Below are 17,718 nucleotides of genomic sequence, written 5' to 3'. Positions count from 1 at the left end.
GGGCTGCTTTATGACCCCTACTTGTAAATGTACTGTGGAACAGAGTCCCCATCCCAAGTCATTATTCTTAAAGCACATCAAAACTGGACTATCAGTGGCCAAAGCTCCTATAAGAGCATGGGAGTGCTATGGGGCTGCCTGCTGCTCGAGCATGAGAGCAGTGATGGATGCGATTTTTAGGCCTATGGGATGTCAAAACAAACAGTGATATGAACAGCTATCTAACTTTATTCTTTGGCCTCCTGCCCAGATTTGAGGTGCTGCTAACTATGTAGCCTCTCTGTGAAAGCTGTGGAAAAAAAAGCGCTGGAAATCAGATGTTTCCTGTTGGCAGTGCTCTCTTAGTCCCTGAGCACAAGGTCTTAGTTGGAACTCTGACATTTGGGGGAACTATGGGCCCACGGGAGGGGGAATGAGGCTCAGGAGGAACAGAATCTACTGGGGCTTGAGGGGTTAGTTCAGGGATATGGGAAGAGATCTGAATTCCCAACGTTTCACAATACCTGAAGAGTTTTAGAGTGATATGTTTTTCTGGAGAGGGAAGGGTGAGAACTGCATCATGGAAGATTTAAATAGCTTGACCTGTCTCAGAGCTGATAATTATCAGATTTCTGCAAGCTAAGTGGAGGAAGATTTTACTGCAGTGTGGAAAAAGGTTACAGCACTGCTTATGAAGACACTGGGAAGTCAAATAGCCCCAGATTAAAGACTGATGAGTTTTGCAATGGCAGGATTGTAAAATAATGTAACCAAAAGCTTTATAAACAGGGACAAGCAATTACCTTGTGCTCAGACCTTGTAAGACAATAAAATAAAAAACTAATGGAAGCCTTATTTGAGTCGTACATTGCTAACACTTTAAGTATTAATAAATAACTTCCAGTTCTTAAGCCTTAAGGCTTCAGAAGAAAACTTTTTTCCTAAACTGAGGTTTAAAAAGAAAGGTTTAAAGATTTGCCTCAACTGTAAGACATTGGAAATCAACTTACACAGCAGTCTTTTTCACCATGCTGATGTCTACTAGGGAAGTGAAAAAAATTAAGTATGTGGTTCCACGTCTGTCTCAGCCAAAGACATCAATATAGGGGTTTGCCTTTTGAAACACTGTCCAACAATGCTGCAAATCAACTTCTATTTCCAAATGGAAGTTGTAAACAAGAAATATAAGATGCAGAGCAATACTGAGTCCAGATTAAGTCACAACCATATTCTTCTCTCTGCTTTTCTAGCATTTCTATCTAGATAAATGGAATCCATTAAGAGCTTGCTGCACATGCATGTATGTCAGGATGAAAAATTCCTTGGAAAATTACTGTAAATTTGTGCTTAAATTCAAAAGGCATTCATATGAGTTTTCTCATTCCAAATATTGACCCTGAAAAGCTGAGCCATGAACTTAGCAACTGTGACTTCTCTCAGGAATGATCCAGTGAATATCAGTCAAAGGGTTTCTTATAGGCTGTGGTAGGCTACTAATGATGTGACAAAAGGGAAGTTGTGTGACATACAGCTTGAAACAAATATTGAACTTAATTTTCCTGCCGGCTACCCCGCTAAAGGTTCTGTTATCTTCCCTGTGCCATTGTGCTTCATTTTCACTGTGAACTGAAGCAAATTAAACTCACTGAGATTGAGACTTCAGAAATTTCAACAAAAATATTAGCAACACTACTAGTTGATGAACTTTTGTTATGAAAATAGTAATTTAAGTTCCATAGAACAACTTCTTAAAAACCTACTCGCAGTTACTATGTGATTAAGTTTTGCAAAATACTTCTTAGAGGATTAAAAACAAAAAAAACAAAACAAACAAACAAAAAAAAATTAGTGCATTTCACCATTCATTAGGCTGTTTGCCTTGAGATACCCAGTTTATTTTCACAGTTTCAGTAGCTGCTAAGTCTGAAGTCTAAACACCAGTTGCCTTGCAAAGGGGTCTGCTTAGGGCCTGCCTGAGATGCTTTTGGGGGCAGTTGGCTTGGATGCTCCTGTTGCGCATACGCCCTGCGTGCTCATGTTTTTGAGCTGACTAGCTATTTTCCACCTTTCTCCCAGACGGTTCGGAAACGCTAGGCTGGGATAAAGCCTTGGAAGGCCCGTTCCGGGCACTCGCCCGCCTTTCCCTGGGATGCGGAGCGGGAGCGCTCCCTCTCACCCGCCCGCCTCCCTCCGCCGCGCCCCCGCCCCTCGCCACGCGCCGCTGCCCCGCCGGGAACGTGCGCCCGCGCCACGCGGCCCCGCCCCCCGCCGCGAGACGCGCCCCTATTGGCTCCGTCCCCCCCGTGCCGGCGCTGTTGTGACACGTGAGGGCGGCGCACGTGGGGACGTTATGTAAGGCGCAGGGGGAAGGGGCGGGGCCGGCACGCGCGCGAGCTGCGGCGCCGCCGCGCATGCGGAGTGGGGATGAGGGGGCGGGGCCAGGCCGGTCTGGTTGTGCTCCCTCCCGGACAGAGGCCCCGGAGGCTCCCGAGCGACAATGAAGCAGCAGCAACAACAGCAGCAGCAGCCGCCGCCGCAGCAACAACTAGCAGCAGCCCCGCAGCCTCTCCTGCAGCCTCTCCTGCAGCCGTCGCCTCCCTTCTCCAGCGCAGGGGTCCCGGCCTTCCTCATCAAGCTGTGGGCTCTGCTGGGCGAGACCCCCAGCAACCAGCTCATCGCCTGGAGCCAGGTCGGCTGCCCCCCCCCCCCCCTTCTCCTACCCGGCCGCGTGTGGCGGAGCCCCCGCCATCACCCTGCGCCATCGGGGCCTGCTGGGGACCTCGCCGTGCGCGTGGGGAGGACGGAAAATCAGGCCACGGCCACATGGCTTGGTTGGGCTCGGGCCGGGCCGAGCCGTGCCCAGCTGAGCTGCTCGGCAGAGGCCGGCTCGCTCCAACCCTCAGCCTCTCCCTTGTTTTGACCATGGAGTAGGAGCTCCGGTGCGCGCCCTGGGGCGCGTCCCCAGCACCCCTGCGGAGGGTGGGGGTGTCTCTCTGGCGGCTCTGACTGAGCAGGCTCGGGCGTCCATGGGCGGTGGGAAGGGGCCCGGGAGCCGGAGGATTTTGTTGTGCGGTAAAGGAGCCGGCGTGCGGGGAACGTGGGGCTGCGGGGGGGGGATTTCCTATCGCGGGATGCTGGGTGCGCCAGGAACGGGGCTCGCCCTCCGTGAGCCGGGGCTTCGGGAGAGCTCCGGAAGATGGGAAGAGCGGCGTGCTCAGGCCTGGTGTTGTTTCCTGTGTGCTGCTCGCGGGGCCGGATCCCGCTGGGGCAGTGGGGGGCGGCCACGTGGGGGATGGCCGGGGACTTCCCGGGCTGGGTGTCCTGCCTTCCACCTGCTGGGGTGGCGGGAAGGGGATGGGCTACGGAGGAAGTCGAATTGGGCACCAGTCTTCTTACAGTGCAACGAAGGACTGGCAAGTTGCTACAGTGAGCATCTTTGACAGTTGTGCTAAAACCTAAGCACATACTTTGATAATTGCTGCTTCATTTTTTCCTTATATGCTGTTTTCAATAAAATCTTGTTCTCAAATCGTATCAATATCTTTAAGTAGTATTGAGTTAAACTCAATTGAGAGCTCCTTATTTTAAATGTTCTAGAAATATTGAAATGTCTTAAATATTTTACTGAAAATGGTTTACCAGTACCTTCAGCCAAAACTTCCCAAAGAGGGAAGCAGGAGGCCTCAGTAGATTACGGCAGCTTTTCTTTCTTTTTTTTTCGTTTTGTTTTGTTTTAGGGTGGGAGTTTTTTGTGATGTTTTTGGAGTTTGTTTGGGTTTTTTTCTCTGCTTTTTTTTTTAATTTTTTTTTTTTTAAGAGAAATACTAAAGGCTGTATGAAGATTGGTATTGTCTACATTAAAAAATGCTGGTTTTGCTGCCTTATGGTTTTAATGGAGAATTTCCAAATCCATTGCTTATGTTTATCTCAAGTAAACATACAGATACCTGTTAGGTATCCTTGTGTTATTTTTTTAATTGAAACAGTAAAAATAATTGTTTGAGATTCTGCAAGGCTGTTTCTAGAGGGGAAGGTCCACCCATCACAGTTGATACTCTTAGCAACCAGCAGTTCTTGTAGGGGGAGGTGTTGGGATTACTTGTGATATGAGTGAGGAGTAGCAAATGAAGCACTTGGAAGACTGTTGTATGCTGTAGTCATTGGCACTAGGAGTTGACAAGCATATTTACCTGTGTAGTGAAGCTTACAGGCTTAACATCTGTATGGCTTTGTGTAAATGACTATCAGGACAACAAGAGCTCGTGGATGTGCTTGGCCTGGACAATGTCAAAGTGATGATAAAGTGAGGCATCACATGGAAATTGTCTGTTGGTGTCCCAGGTCACTCTAGTGTCACCTAGTTCAGCACCTCACTTTGTGAATTTCACATTGGCTAAAATAGTCTGTTCTTGCTGTTTCTTTGCTTCCCCTTTTTCTTCCACTGATTGATTCTCAGCAGGTGGTAGGTAGGCATTACTGGAAGTTTTAATCTCCCTACCTTCCTCTCAGTGTTAAGGCCTAAGTCATCCAGTGGAGAACCATTTGTTTCTGATGCTCCCTGCCGATTTGCTGGATCAAGCTGTTGTCGTTTAACCCCCGCTGGCAACTAAGTACAGCTCAGCCACTTGCTCACTTCCCCACACCCTGGTAGAGATAACTATTTAGAACTGAAATTAAGTAAAGTATATGATAACAGTAATGAAATAGAAAGAAAACACAAGAAAAAGAAATGCCCAATACAGTTGGTTACCACCTGCAGGCCAGTACCCAGCCCATCCAAAAACAGCAGTTGGCCCTCCTGCTGAATAACTCCCCCAGTTTATATATTGGGCATGGTGTTCTCTGGTATGGAATATCCCTTGGCCCAGTTTGGGTCAGCTGTCCTGGCCATGCACCTTCCCAACTTCTTGTGCACCTGCTTGCTGGCAGTGCTTGGGAAGCTGAAAAGACCTTGACTTAGGGTAAGCACTGCTCAGCAACAACTAAAACATCAACTTACTATCAACATTATTCTCTCACTGAATCCAAAACTCAGCACTCTGCCAGCTACTAAGAAAAAAATTCATTCTGTCCTAGCTGAAACAAGGACACCCGCCTTTGGACACCCTCCTTCATGTGGTCTTACAGTTGGTTCTTTAAGCTTCTTGGGATCACAGAGCTGCTGGCATTTGAGGATAAGAGAAGTGGCTCATTAAACTAAAAAGACCTCTTAAAAAGATGTAGGAAAAGTGTTGACATTTGTTGAAGATAAGACTTTTTATTAACTACAGGGTGAGAGTATTGCAGATGTGTAGACAAAACCTAAACCATTTTGAAGTAGGTAATTTGCATTCTGCCAATTACTTGCCCTGTAGTTAAATGGAGTGCAGTCATTGAAGAACAAAGAGCTCATCCTTCTATTTTAGTTAAAGCCTGTGGATTAAATAAAAGATCATTCTTTAAATAAAAGATCTGGCATTCCAGAAGGGGAATCTTGCTTTAGGTGGCTACCTTTTTGGTAACTCCAAAACCGAGTGGACACCCTCACCTCTTTGACAGCTCCATCTGCTCTACAGGTCTTATCAAACCAGTCATGCTTTCATACTGAAAAGCAGATGGGACTGTCAGCTGGCTGTTGGTATTTTTTCCTCGCTCAAGTTCTTTGTTAAGATTCTTTACCAGATCTTCAAAACTACATTCAAAATTGATAGTATTTTCCTGTAGTGAAACTGTGATAATTGCTGGTAAACAATTATTTCATATCTTGATAAAGCAGTGTGTAACAATAGAGATGTTCCCCTTCTGATACAGGTAATGATGTAAATTGATAGTGCTCAGTTGCTTTGCAACTGCAAGGTTTGTATGCTTTCTGTTTTGGAAAATTGTAGGCAAGCAGATCAGTAATGTACTGCATGCACAAAGGAAGCATTCCAATCTGGTGATTAATTCTAAAAGCCCAGTGTGTTTTCTGCTATGGTTTTTAAGTAGCTTAATGTGTCTCTCTCGTTTTAGAATGGAAAGAGTTTCTTGGTGTTTAATGAACAGAGATTCGCAAAAGAGATTCTTCCCAAGTACTTCAAGCATAACAACATGGCAAGCTTTGTCAGACAGTTGAACATGTGTAAGTTCCTGGATTTTTGCATTCTAGCACAGTTCTAAATCTTGTACATAAAAGTTAAGTTACAATTTCTTTTGAGCAGTGGCTTTGTGTTCTCTGCAACTAGGATACTGTCTTATCCTCACAATTGGTAACAGGATAGTTGGGACGGCATACTTGGAATTTCTTAATGTGGGTTTTGAGGTTTTTCTTTTCTTTTGTTTTTTTTTAAAGATGGCTTCCGTAAAGTCGTCCATGTTGATTCTAGATTTATCAAACTGGAGCGAGACGGTCCAGTAGAGTTTCGGCATGCATATTTTAGGCAGGGCCGGGAGGACTTGCTGAAACACATTAAAAGGAAGGTTAGTGAAAATCCAGTATGTGGAAAACCTGTACTCTTAAGTATTGATGAATAGCTAAGTTCATGTCAAGTTTAACTGCAGGATTGTGAGTGCAAATAAGTTCAGAGTTTATGGAAACAAACTGCCCTGCTTTCATTTATATCTTGATCTTGTTTAAAGATACTTTGGGGGATTTGACAAGGCTTTTTTATTTACTTTGTTGTTATTATAGTAAAGTTTCACAGGTGGCAAAAAAAGTGTGAGTTATGTAATATGACAATTTGCAAATGAGTATTAGAAGTGCAGAGCATGCTTTGACTTTACCATCAGCAATATAAGAAACTGCTCATTTATGTAGCTTGTTTCAGAGCAAAGCTACTGTAAGCATTAGACTTTACACCCAAGAGAACAGGGCAAACCTATAAACACATTTGTTATGCTTCTGAAATGTGCTCTGCTGTTATTGAGTCAAGTGGATATAGATAGCAAGTAGAAATCTGGCAAATGAAACTGGACGTCATGGTTAACTCCAGCCAATAGCTCAACCTCACACTCACTCACTCCCCCCATGCCAGGATGTGGGAGTGAATTGGGAGAGTAAAAGCGAGAAGACTCATGGGTTGAGATGAAGGCAGTTTAATAAGTAAAGCAGAAGCTACACACACAAGCCAAGCCAAACTGGGAATTCATTTACCACTCCCCATGGGCAGAGAGGTGTTCAGCTGTCCCCAGGAAAGCAGGGCCCCACCACGTGTAGTGGTGACTTGGGAAGACAAATGCCATTATTCTGAACATCCCCCCACTTCCTTCTTCTTTCCCCCAGTTTTATGTGCTAAGCATGACACCATGTGGTATGGAATGCTCATTTGGTGAGGTGGGGATAACTGTACAGCTGTCAATTTTTTGTGCAGCCCCAGCCAACTGGCTGGTGGAGTGAGATAAGGAGCAGAAAAGCCCTTGACTCCATGTGTAAGCACTGCTCAGCAGTAACAAAAACATCTCTGTATTGTCAGCACTGCAGCTGACACAACTGCACAAGTCCAAAACACAGCCCCATGTTTGCTACTATGAAGAAAATTACCCCATGCCAGCCAAAACCAGCACAGAGTGATGTTCTTGCTATCACCAGGTTATTGTGATGCAGTTACCATGAAGTCGAGCACTTGGGAAAATGCCTGAAGAGTTGGGAGTGTACACAAATATTTGTAACAACTAAAGCTAATAAGCTGTGTTTGTGATTTTGGGGTTTTTGGATGCTTGGTTTATTGTTAAATTAAGTGCATATTTTGTCAACATTAGTAAAACAATATTCTTGATCACCAAAAGAGAATAATAGTTAAGCATGAGTTAAAGGAAGTGTTGTTTCTGGATTCTAATTTTTTAAAGGTTTCTTCTTCGAGACCTGAAGAAAACAAGATAAGTCAAGATGATCTCTCTAAAATAATATGTAGTGCTCAAAAGATGCAAATTAAGCAAACGGCTATTGAAGCTCAGTTGTCTCTTTTGAAGAGGTAAGTTGCTTCATCAGTATCGCATCCTTAATGCTGAATAATTGTGATACTAGGTACTGGACAGAGACCTAATTCTAGGTGTCTCTTGATTTCTGGTTGCCTAATTTAAATTATTGCTTTAGAAACATAAACTTCCATAGAAAAATTGCTTTAAAATTTAAATTTTTGTTATTATTGAAAGTTACAGGCAATGTTGGTGTTTGCAGACCTGTCTAGTAGTAGGCAATTAAATAACACCTTTAATAGTTCCATATAGATGCTGAGTCTAAATATTTAAATCAGCTCTTAGTATAAAGTATGCTGGTTTTTGTCTTCAAGTTTTAAATATTTACTGTATTTGTTTTGAGGCAGAGTTTGGTTTGTGCAGTTTGCATATAATACTTTTGTAGGATTAGACATTAATTAATGTCTTTGCTCATTGTTTTTATTTTCCTATTGTTTTTGTCCTCATTCCCTCACTGTTTAAAATTGTGGAAGAGTTAATACCTATGAAAATATGTTTGGAAATCTAATTTGGAAATTCATTAGTTAGGTCATTGACAAAGAAACAGAATTGAAGATCCAAATGTATATAGAGTTTTTGTAGAATTCCATAACTGTCTGCTTAGAAATTATGATTTATTCTCAGCAGTGAGAGATGTGGGTCACAAATCACTTAATCCTTCAGAATATGTAGATATAGACAAGATATGTGAGCACAAGGTCATGCACTGTAAGTCACATCACCTCAATAGAAACTCTTACTAGAATTTCTATTTCTTCTTCTAGAAGATGGTTTCATGACAGTGTACCTCTGTGGCAGAGGTCACTGATCAGTTCAGGTTTTACGAAGTAAATTCTTTCATTTCTAGACTTCAGTTCTAGTGACTTGAGTGGTAGAATATTCAGAGGCAAACTTCTTTTGCTTAGGCATAGTCTGTGTTAGAATCTGACCAGTCTAGAGTAAAAATCATATTTGCCATGTTGAAATCCTAGATGAATTTGGGTTGAAGGAACCTCAGAAGGCCATCAGGTCCAAACCGCTGCCCAGAGCAGGGCTGGCTTTGATTGAAATGACAGCCAGTTGCTAATGAGCTGACAGTTTGTAGAGATGAAAACATAGTGGTTGGTCTCTGGCATCCATGTTGTCATCCCATCAGTTTAAAGTGATTGAAATAGAAACTGGAGCTAAATCAGAAGACCTGGACCTACAAAACATGTTGATAAAGGTCGTGAAAAATCTGAGACAGTTCAGAATTCCTCACTTCCGCTGTTAATTTTGTGATGGAACTGTACTCTTAAATTGTATGTTGGATATAGGAGCACATTGAGGAGCGAGTAGTACCCTGCATCACACTGCATATGAGTGCTGTTTTTGAAAACTTGGTTTAAGGTTTCCTCAAACCCCATGCACCAGTGGAGTTTGCTTCTTTGTGTTGAAAATTAAACTACAAAAGGAGGAGTGTGCTATGTTGTCTGCCCATATTCGTTGAAGCTTTTGGTACTCATTATCTGCCTCTTAGTATGACATACACTGTGGAAGCAAAAAGGCTTGTGGTTACAATAGGGCAGTTTTTACACTGTCTCAATAACTGGAGTCCTGTGAGTACTAGAAGAACCAAGGTTTCTAAAACGGCAGTGTTTAATGAAAAATGCTACCTCTGACATGCTCCTGTTATTTTTTTATCACTTAACATGCCTGTTTGCTGGAGCTAATAGAGGTAACTGTTAAATGCTGATAGTTAATTTTTAAATGCTAAATGTATGGGTGATGATTATTGCCAGATTTGGGAATTTAATTTTTTTTCCCTTAAAGGAGATGGAAATTCTCTGCAGGCCATTAGTTGTGTTTGGGTCTCTGTTTCACAGTTACTTTTCAAGGCTGCTTGCTGCCTGTGTGACACTCCCACACCAACCCCCAGTCTAGAAACACATTTCAAAGAGTTTTAATGAAGCCAAATGATCTTCAACAAAAATTAATAACTAGTTTTAGTGTGACTTTTAAATCATCATTTTTAAACAGGGAGAATGAATCCCTTTGGAGGGAAGTGTCAGAACTGAGAGCAAAACACTTGCAACAGCAGCAAGTTATTCGAAAGGTAAGGCTTCATTCCAGTGTCATGTGTGCTTGAGTGAGTGCTTCTGAAGTAGGAATGCTTTGCCATGTTACCTTGTCTTGCCCTTACTCAGTTTATGTCAAATCTCTTTTTAATAGAAAAAACAGCAGGGTGGTATATGATGAACAAACCCTAGTGATACAAACATTCAGGGTATTTTATTGCATAAATAGAAAATAAGGTCAAAGTCTTGTAAACATTTTCAAAGAGGCTCAAGAACATCCTACGTCAGTCGCTAAGTTACCCTTAATATGGTCCTTCCATTTTTTATTACTTTGGGAGTCAGATGTCTAATTCTCTGTCAGCTGCTCAGGAGAAACTTTCTCACTGCAAGAACTACAAGATTTTGTATTGGAAGTTCACTGCTGCCCCACTTAACTGACCTACTGACTGTATATTCCTAGTTACCAAAGGAATAGATAATTGAGTGGAACTTATTGATAATATGTTAACTTAGATTATTTAACAGTTAGATTTATGATCTACCAAAACTGATAAAAATGCATAGATCTATTTTTTAACATACCAGAAGGGGCATCACTGCAAGTAGCCTTGTAACAGAGACTTACTGAGTTTTTTCCCAGTTTCTTCAAGACAGATACATACTTTAAAGCCTTGGATTTAAAACATAAGAGAAGGAATGCTAACATTTCTAAAGGAAAGACAGCTGATGAATACTGTTAACTGCGCATGTATTTTTTTTTTCTGAATGTCAAAAATGCATTTCACCAGAACCAGTATTTACAGATAGAGGTTATGTATATGGTCCACATCCCTATATGCATTTTGTCATTGCTAATTAGAATTCTTTTATCATTTGAGTTGATGCCTGTGTGTTTTTCTGTGTATTGTATGATGTCGTGTAAAAGCTGTCTCTTATCACCTGCTATGTGAAAAGTCTTTCTTTAACAGTTGTTCTTTAACAAAGTCTTTCTGTAACTATTTAAATATTATCAGCACTGGTTTTTACCTTGATTTTTAGGTTTTCTGAACAGCTCTGTATAAAAGTTATTATACAAAGGAAGTGTTTTGCTGTTTATAGATTTTATTATTGGTGTCTTTTGCTATAAGATGCCTTGATACTCCAGAAAAACAATTACAAAGTAAATCAACCAACAGTAGTGTTCTCTCCCTTACAGATTGTACAATTCATTGTTACCTTGGTGCAGAATAACCAACTAGTGAGCCTAAAACGCAAGAGGTAAATATGGTATTGAAAACTTTCTGTCCACTTGATAAATTGACAGGCTTTGATTACTAATTACCAAAGAGGTGGGTTTGAGATGGCCTTCTTACTTTACTCTTTCTGATATAGGCCTCTGCTTCTGAACACTAATGGACCTACAAAGTCGAATGTATTTCAGAAAATTGTGAAAGAACCAGCTGACAGTAGCCACCATGTAAGTTTTCTATTATGGGTACTCTCTGTTTGGATGGAGTGCAGGTGGGCAGATGGATCAAATGTATTATTGTATGAAGACTATAAAGCAGGTCTGTACTGAGAGCTGTCAGCTTGTACAAGTGATAGGCTATGTTGTTTCCTTTCAGAAGCTGAAGGTGTTGATAATGACCATTCACTTTCCAACATAAGCAACTGTATAACATACAGTTATACTGTAACTAATACACAGTATAAACCAGTTACTTGTGTATTAAATACATGATCATGCTGATAGCAGTTTGCTTTTAAGAATGGTGCTATTAGAAATAGCATGTGTAATGTTGCGTTGTTATCTCTGGGAATGTGGCATCCCTGGCCCCATATAGGGACAAGGGTCCAATGTGTTGCTCTGCAAGGCAGCATCCAACCTAGCAAAATCATGTCATGTTCCTGTTACATTTGAATGAGTCACACCACTGAAAGTTTTCTGCTGTCTGAATAATAATTGGCGAGGAAATTGTTAAAACAAGTGCTGTAGTATGGCACTAGAATTAGTAGCTTTATAACAAAGTACTGTTTAAAGAGCAGTCACCGTTTTAATATTTTTAGTTCTATTATCTGAAAGTGTTAGTATAATTTTATTTCTACACCTGTAGTATTTACCAAATTCTTTTTCCTGTAGCTGTTATTCTCCATCTTGTTTATTTACTTGTATGGCTTTTCATATTAAACACAGATCTGTACAAACAAGGTGTAGAAAAGCTCTTAGACTTCATTAGATGTGAAGCGTCGTAAGATACAATGATAACTGTGAAAATGCTGAAGCTCATTGTCCCTCTGTGTCCTGACTCTTATAAAAATAATTCTCAGGTACCTCTCAACAGAAATGAGGGCTTAAAACAAAGGGAACAGATTTCAGATGACATTGTTATTTATGATATCACTGAGGATGTGGCTGAGGAAGAACATCCCGTGGCTGAGGAAGAACATCCCATGGCTGAGGAAGAACATCCCATGGCGGATGAAGAAAATCTTCCTGTTACACCAGAAACAAGTGAAGATAACACTTCAGATTCTTCCAAGTAAGAAGTTCAAGAAGTTTGTGTTGATAAATTGCTTTCAGTGTTGTACAATATGCACTAATTCAGATGTCTTGCATAATTTTTTAATGAAGTGGTTAGAATTATTCAGCACTCCTGCATGTACAGAAACTTCGTCTGTGAATTCACACTAGCTTTTGATCTATTGACCCTGGATTTGTTCCAAAATAGTTAATTGGCTGTTGGAGTTTTAGTATGAGGAGGATAGATGGAAATTGGTGAATCAGCTGGTATTATTGCATAATGGTTAAATATACTATAGCCAGAGTAAGAGAAGTCTTCTTACTTTTTGGTTATGTGTACAGACAGGAACAACTTCCTTTGTTTTTCCAGGTTTTTGTAGAGAAAAATTTACATGTGGTGTTAGTCAGGTTTTAGTATGGTCTTTGCATTATGGCAATTAATTTCAGGGTTCTGGTTTTTTTACAGTCCAGTTGTTTTTTGTGATGGTGTTCCTTCCTGTCTGTACTCCAATAGTACAGAAATTCTTCATCTTTCAGCTACAAGCAAGTTGAAACTTGGTCCAGGGATTTAGATGCAACTCTCTTCTTCAGTAGCATTGGACTGATAGGGCCTGTATTATACCCCAAGGAAAAAAAATGTAGTATTTTTAGTTTATACTTGAATTGGCATCATTGTTCTTGCTCGGCTGATGCCTGGGAGTGCATTCTCTGATAGAAAAGCTTCATGGGAAAAAGGCTGTGATATTGAGGCAACATAACTAACAGCTTCTTAAGGGTTAAGAACCAGAATAGGGATGAAAACAATCAGTTGAGGCTTGCTCTTGGTTTTCAGGTTTTGTTCCTAGTATGCATAATAAGGTTAACTACAAACCTGTCGACTGGGATGCTTTGTTATGGGTGCTCCAGAGTTGATGCTGTTCAACAGGAAATAAGCAAAATATATACTGTCTGTCTGGCTTGATGACTTTGTATGATTTGGTACATACTTCACATTTATATGCAAGCTTACAGTTGTTCTAATGACAAAAGCGTCAGTGTTGCTATAGCTCTTTAGCAGTTGGTTATTGCAGTCTGGCACAACAGTGTCTGCTAACAGATCTGCATTAATTGTATTGATCATTACAGAACTGTATCAATGGAAAACAGGTATTTCAAGTATCTTGCTGTGTTTAGTATTAAAAAGTAGTAGAAAAGTTTATTTCCTATAGTAGCTTGAATAGTAGCTTGACTAAAGTGAGAGATAACTAAACCTGTGGAATAATACCCATTTAAATGTGTATGAAATGCTGTAATTAATTTATCTCACATTACAGCTGTAGCTACCATTCTCCTGATATTGTAATTGTGGAAGATGATAACGAAGATGAATATGCCCCTGTAATTCAAGGGGATAAAAACACTGAATCAGTTGCTGTCCCAGGTAATGATCCAGCCAGCCATGTCAGTGACAGCACAAGCCCACTCATGTCAAGTGCTGTACAGCTGAATAACCAGTCAGCTTTAACTGCAGAAGACCCAGTCTCTGTGATGGATTCCATCCTCAATGAAAACGGAGTAATTTCACAGAATATAAATCTTCTTGGAAAGTGAGTAATCTGGTCTTTTATTTTTTCTAGTATTAGAACTGATTATGTGACTGAAGTAAAAAGAACTGAATAGCAGTTTCCACTGAGAACTTTGAACTTGCAGGCTACTGTTATTCCAGCCAATTTCTGAAGATTCTTCTATTTTAAGTATTTTAAGATGTGACCTCTGATTTTAATTGTCAAGTGAGTGAGTTGAGATGTTTAATCTGGCAGTGTGATGTTGTGGAGATTGTTTAAACTGTCAGGATTTATTTTTGTCACTCCTGCAGGTGGATCAGATCCATTAGGGCTATGCATCTCTGAGATGCATAGAGAATTGCATCTCTGTTAATGTCATGTAATAGTGTTATGTTGATGTCATTCCTGTGATACTTATTCCAGAGCACCTGTCTGCTGATTTGGGTTCTCCTCTAAAGAGGCTAAAAGCCTCCATTTTTTTCTAGAGGTCATTTCTTGTGAAAGACTTAGTTCATTCTAGTTCTGGTTGATTTTTATATGCATGTAGTACATCTGTGTAAAGCTTACTTAAGGATTTCTCTTACTTTATTAAGGGATACAGCAATAAAATACTATTTTCCTTCTAGAGTTGAACTTCTGGATTATCTGGACAGTATCGACTGCAGTTTAGAGGACTTCCAGGCTATGTTGTCAGGACGACAGTTCAGCATAGATCCAGATCTCCTGGTTGATGTAATTTTGACTTAAAATTATTAAGTATTTTCATAATAGGCTATAGAAGACATTTGTGTGTGTTGTTACTTTTTAATATGGATTTAAATCACAAATTATCTTTTTTTCCTTTCCTTTACAAAGCAAAGTTTAAAATATTTCTGAGTTTCTGGAGCACTGGTATAAGTCCTAATGCTATACCACTGCTCAAGTAAATGCTTAAGTTTCTTATTGAACAATGGCTTTCTTAATGAAATAATGCTTATATTTGTTGTGATGTGAACTTAAATGTCAAGTCAAGCAATACTCTTGTTTGGAAATAACCCAGCACATAATCTGTGGTGTTCTCAATGAACTGGGGTTAAAAAGAGCCTTCCTCCCTGTAGCAAGACCATGTAGCAAGGCTAGTGGCAGGGTGGTGTCTGCCATGACTCACACTGTCCCCTCTCTGAAGTGCTGCTCCCTGTCCATCTGTTACTTAACCCTAACCTGGGCCCTAGTGCATGAGGTTATTGGGTCCTGGTGGCTTCTGAACCTGCTGGAGTGCCTGTTGGTCCCTCCCACTTCACTCTTAGAAGTAGCTCTGCCCTCCACTTACTGATGGCTCCTTCCAGCTTGGTGTCACTTGCAACTTAAGTTCATCAATATTGTAGGCAGAATTATCCATGCAGCAATATGAGTAGAAATTGGTGTTTTAAGACTGCAGCAAACGTGTTAGATGCCATACAGTTGTTTCTTTTGTGATCAGGGTTCATGGAATTCCAAACCATTGCGATCCAAAGCTAGATTTTCTTTATAAAAGCAGTAATTGCCTATAAATAGACTCCAGTCCTCATAGAGGGTGGAATAAGTAAAGGGGTTTTTCTCACACATGCAGAAGCAATGGTCTTGTATTCTTAATAGCAACACTGAGATACCTAAAACTTGGATGTCTTTTGTCTTACTCAGCTTTTTACAAGTTCTGTGCAGATGAATCCCACAGATCATGATCATATCACTAATACCAAAGTAAGTCTTAAATCCATTGCTCAACATACACAGTAGTGAGAGATGCAAAATTCACTCATCTTTTGCTGTTTTCTTTACTGGAATCATGGCACTTTGTGCTCTGGCTTTGAAGACTTGCATGAGAATAGGAAGACTGCAGCTGAGTTCATCCTGTTGGGCTTTAAACAGCAAAGGAAAAAACACCCTAATTAATTAGTAATGTCCTTTAAAACTTGTATTACCTCTACATTATACCAGTCTCTTGACTTTTGTATCCCCGAGATTTTTTTATTTGCAAACATGGTATGCACTTCTATCAGAATAGTTTCATCTGTATTGTCTGGTGGGAAAAGAAACCAGTAATAAGCAGTGAAGCAAAGATGTAACACTTTGAATTTGTCCAGTTCATTTAAAGCATTCGTTTTGGTTCTTGCTTTGTAGCCTGTGATTCCATTTTGTGTTTTCTCAGCCAAGGTGTGTTAGTGTGGGTAATACTGATTATGCCACTGCATCTTATCACAAATAAAAAAATGTCTGTCGTAGTCATTTAGCTGTTCTCCAGTGGCATTGGAACAGGCTTTAAAAGTCTTTAAAAGTGCATTTTAAAAGTTTGCTTTTGTTCCCAGGTGGAGACAAAGGGAAAAGAAACTAACAAGAATAATGCTGGTCCAGCAGCTTCACAGGAAATGCAAGGTACTAAGCCCAGATCAGATTAGTTGTAGTCATCTATTGAAACATTTCCACAGTTGAACATTACTCTACAAGCCATCTCAGTTATTTATCTCAGCTCCTTATCTGATCTTACGTTATGCTGATAAACCAAAACACAATACTTAGTATATTTGCTTTTTAGATTTTTGTCTCTGCACTAGATGCAGAGAAACTGATGTTTTGAGGGTGAATCTGCACTAATGTTACGCATGAACATAACAATTCTTTAAAAACACAAACACCTATCTTTTTTTAGTAATTATTCTTTAAATAAGTACTGTGGGTTGGCACATGTATTCAGTGACACATGAATTGATATTCTGGGGTTTTTTTTCCCTCACAGAGAAGCAGCTGATACACTACACTGCGTTTCCACTCCTTGCATTCCTTGATGGAAACCCAGGCTCTGCTGTTGAGAGTGGTGCCTTCACAGCTGAAACTCCTTCCACTCTTGAAAAATCCCTGGAAGGGGATGAGCTCCTGGAGAGCAGCCTGGATCCCCAGCTCACCCAGAGCAAACTGGTGCGTCTGGAGCCACTGACAGAGGCAGAGGCGAGTGAGGCCACCCTCTTCTACCTGTGCGAACTTGCCCCAGCACCTATGGACACAGACATGTCCTTCATGGATAACTGATGTGAGGGAGGTTGTATATATAGTCATGAAGATGAACTATTTATTTAGAATATTGTTTGGTATGGGAGTTTTTTGTACATCACTGTTTTATGTAACCAGATATGTGGAATCTGAAGTACCTTTCCTATCTTACACAAGCAGTTGTTTAGCTATGGAGGTAGACAAGCCACCAGGCACAGCTGGCACTGCTGAGCCAGGCTCCTGCTGCACTGCTGTGAACACTTGGTGTTGCCCACATTGCTCGTAACGCAAGTAATCAACACTTGTCAATAGCGAGCTTTGGTTTATGGTTTCTTATACTTCTTGTCTTACGTATGATGACATAAACTAGTAGTGTATGGTTAGGGAACACTGACTTCCTGTATTTTGGGGGTTTTATTTTTTACATTTTGTTTAACACACATGAGGCTTTTTGGGGTGGGGGGACCAGGACCTGATGTAGGCTTTTTTTTTCCCTGCTTCAACTGGGAACAAAGTGCCTGTACCTTGCTAAATCTTGGTTCTGCCTTACTTTCACTTCAGTGGAAGTGCTCACACATAGCACAAACTGGGGAAAAGTGATTGACAGCTGCCAGGCCCCACGACTGCATGAGTACTTTTAACTTGGACCATCTATGCTGACAAAATAAATGTTACTTAAGTGTGATACTTGTCAAGAGTTTGTCTCTTATTCTGTGTGCCAGGT

General features: G+C 40.8%; 1 protein-coding gene across 3 annotated transcripts; it reads left to right on the top strand.

Annotated features, from left to right (window-relative positions):
- Positions 1–2,394: 2,394 nt before the first annotated feature.
- HSF2 (heat shock transcription factor 2) lies at positions 2,395–17,679 on the top strand. Of its 3 annotated transcripts, none has more exons than XM_053938051.1 (13): positions 2,395–2,668; positions 5,971–6,079; positions 6,290–6,417; positions 7,783–7,907; positions 9,910–9,985; positions 11,143–11,204; positions 11,319–11,403; positions 12,255–12,466; positions 13,761–14,033; positions 14,618–14,723; positions 15,651–15,710; positions 16,316–16,382; positions 16,744–17,679. In XM_053938051.1, the coding sequence occupies exons 1-13, from the start codon at positions 2,477–2,479 to the stop codon at positions 17,031–17,033; spliced, it is 1,785 nt and encodes a 594-aa protein (XP_053794026.1). In that variant the 5' UTR covers positions 2,395–2,476; the 3' UTR covers positions 17,034–17,679. The 3 variants fall into 3 exon arrangements, with proteins under 3 accessions (XP_053794026.1, XP_053794027.1, XP_053794028.1); XM_053938053.1 differs by lacking the exon at positions 2,395–2,668 and adding an exon at positions 2,706–3,405; XM_053938052.1 differs by lacking the exon at positions 15,651–15,710.
- The last annotated feature ends 39 nt before the right edge of the window (positions 17,680–17,718 follow it).

Source organism: Vidua chalybeata, chromosome 3, assembly GCF_026979565.1.
Source record: "Vidua chalybeata isolate OUT-0048 chromosome 3, bVidCha1 merged haplotype, whole genome shotgun sequence".
Lineage (NCBI taxonomy): Eukaryota > Metazoa > Chordata > Aves > Passeriformes > Viduidae > Vidua > Vidua chalybeata.
The sequence above is the reverse complement of the archived record's forward strand: the minus strand, read 5'-3'. Positions and strand labels throughout refer to the sequence as shown.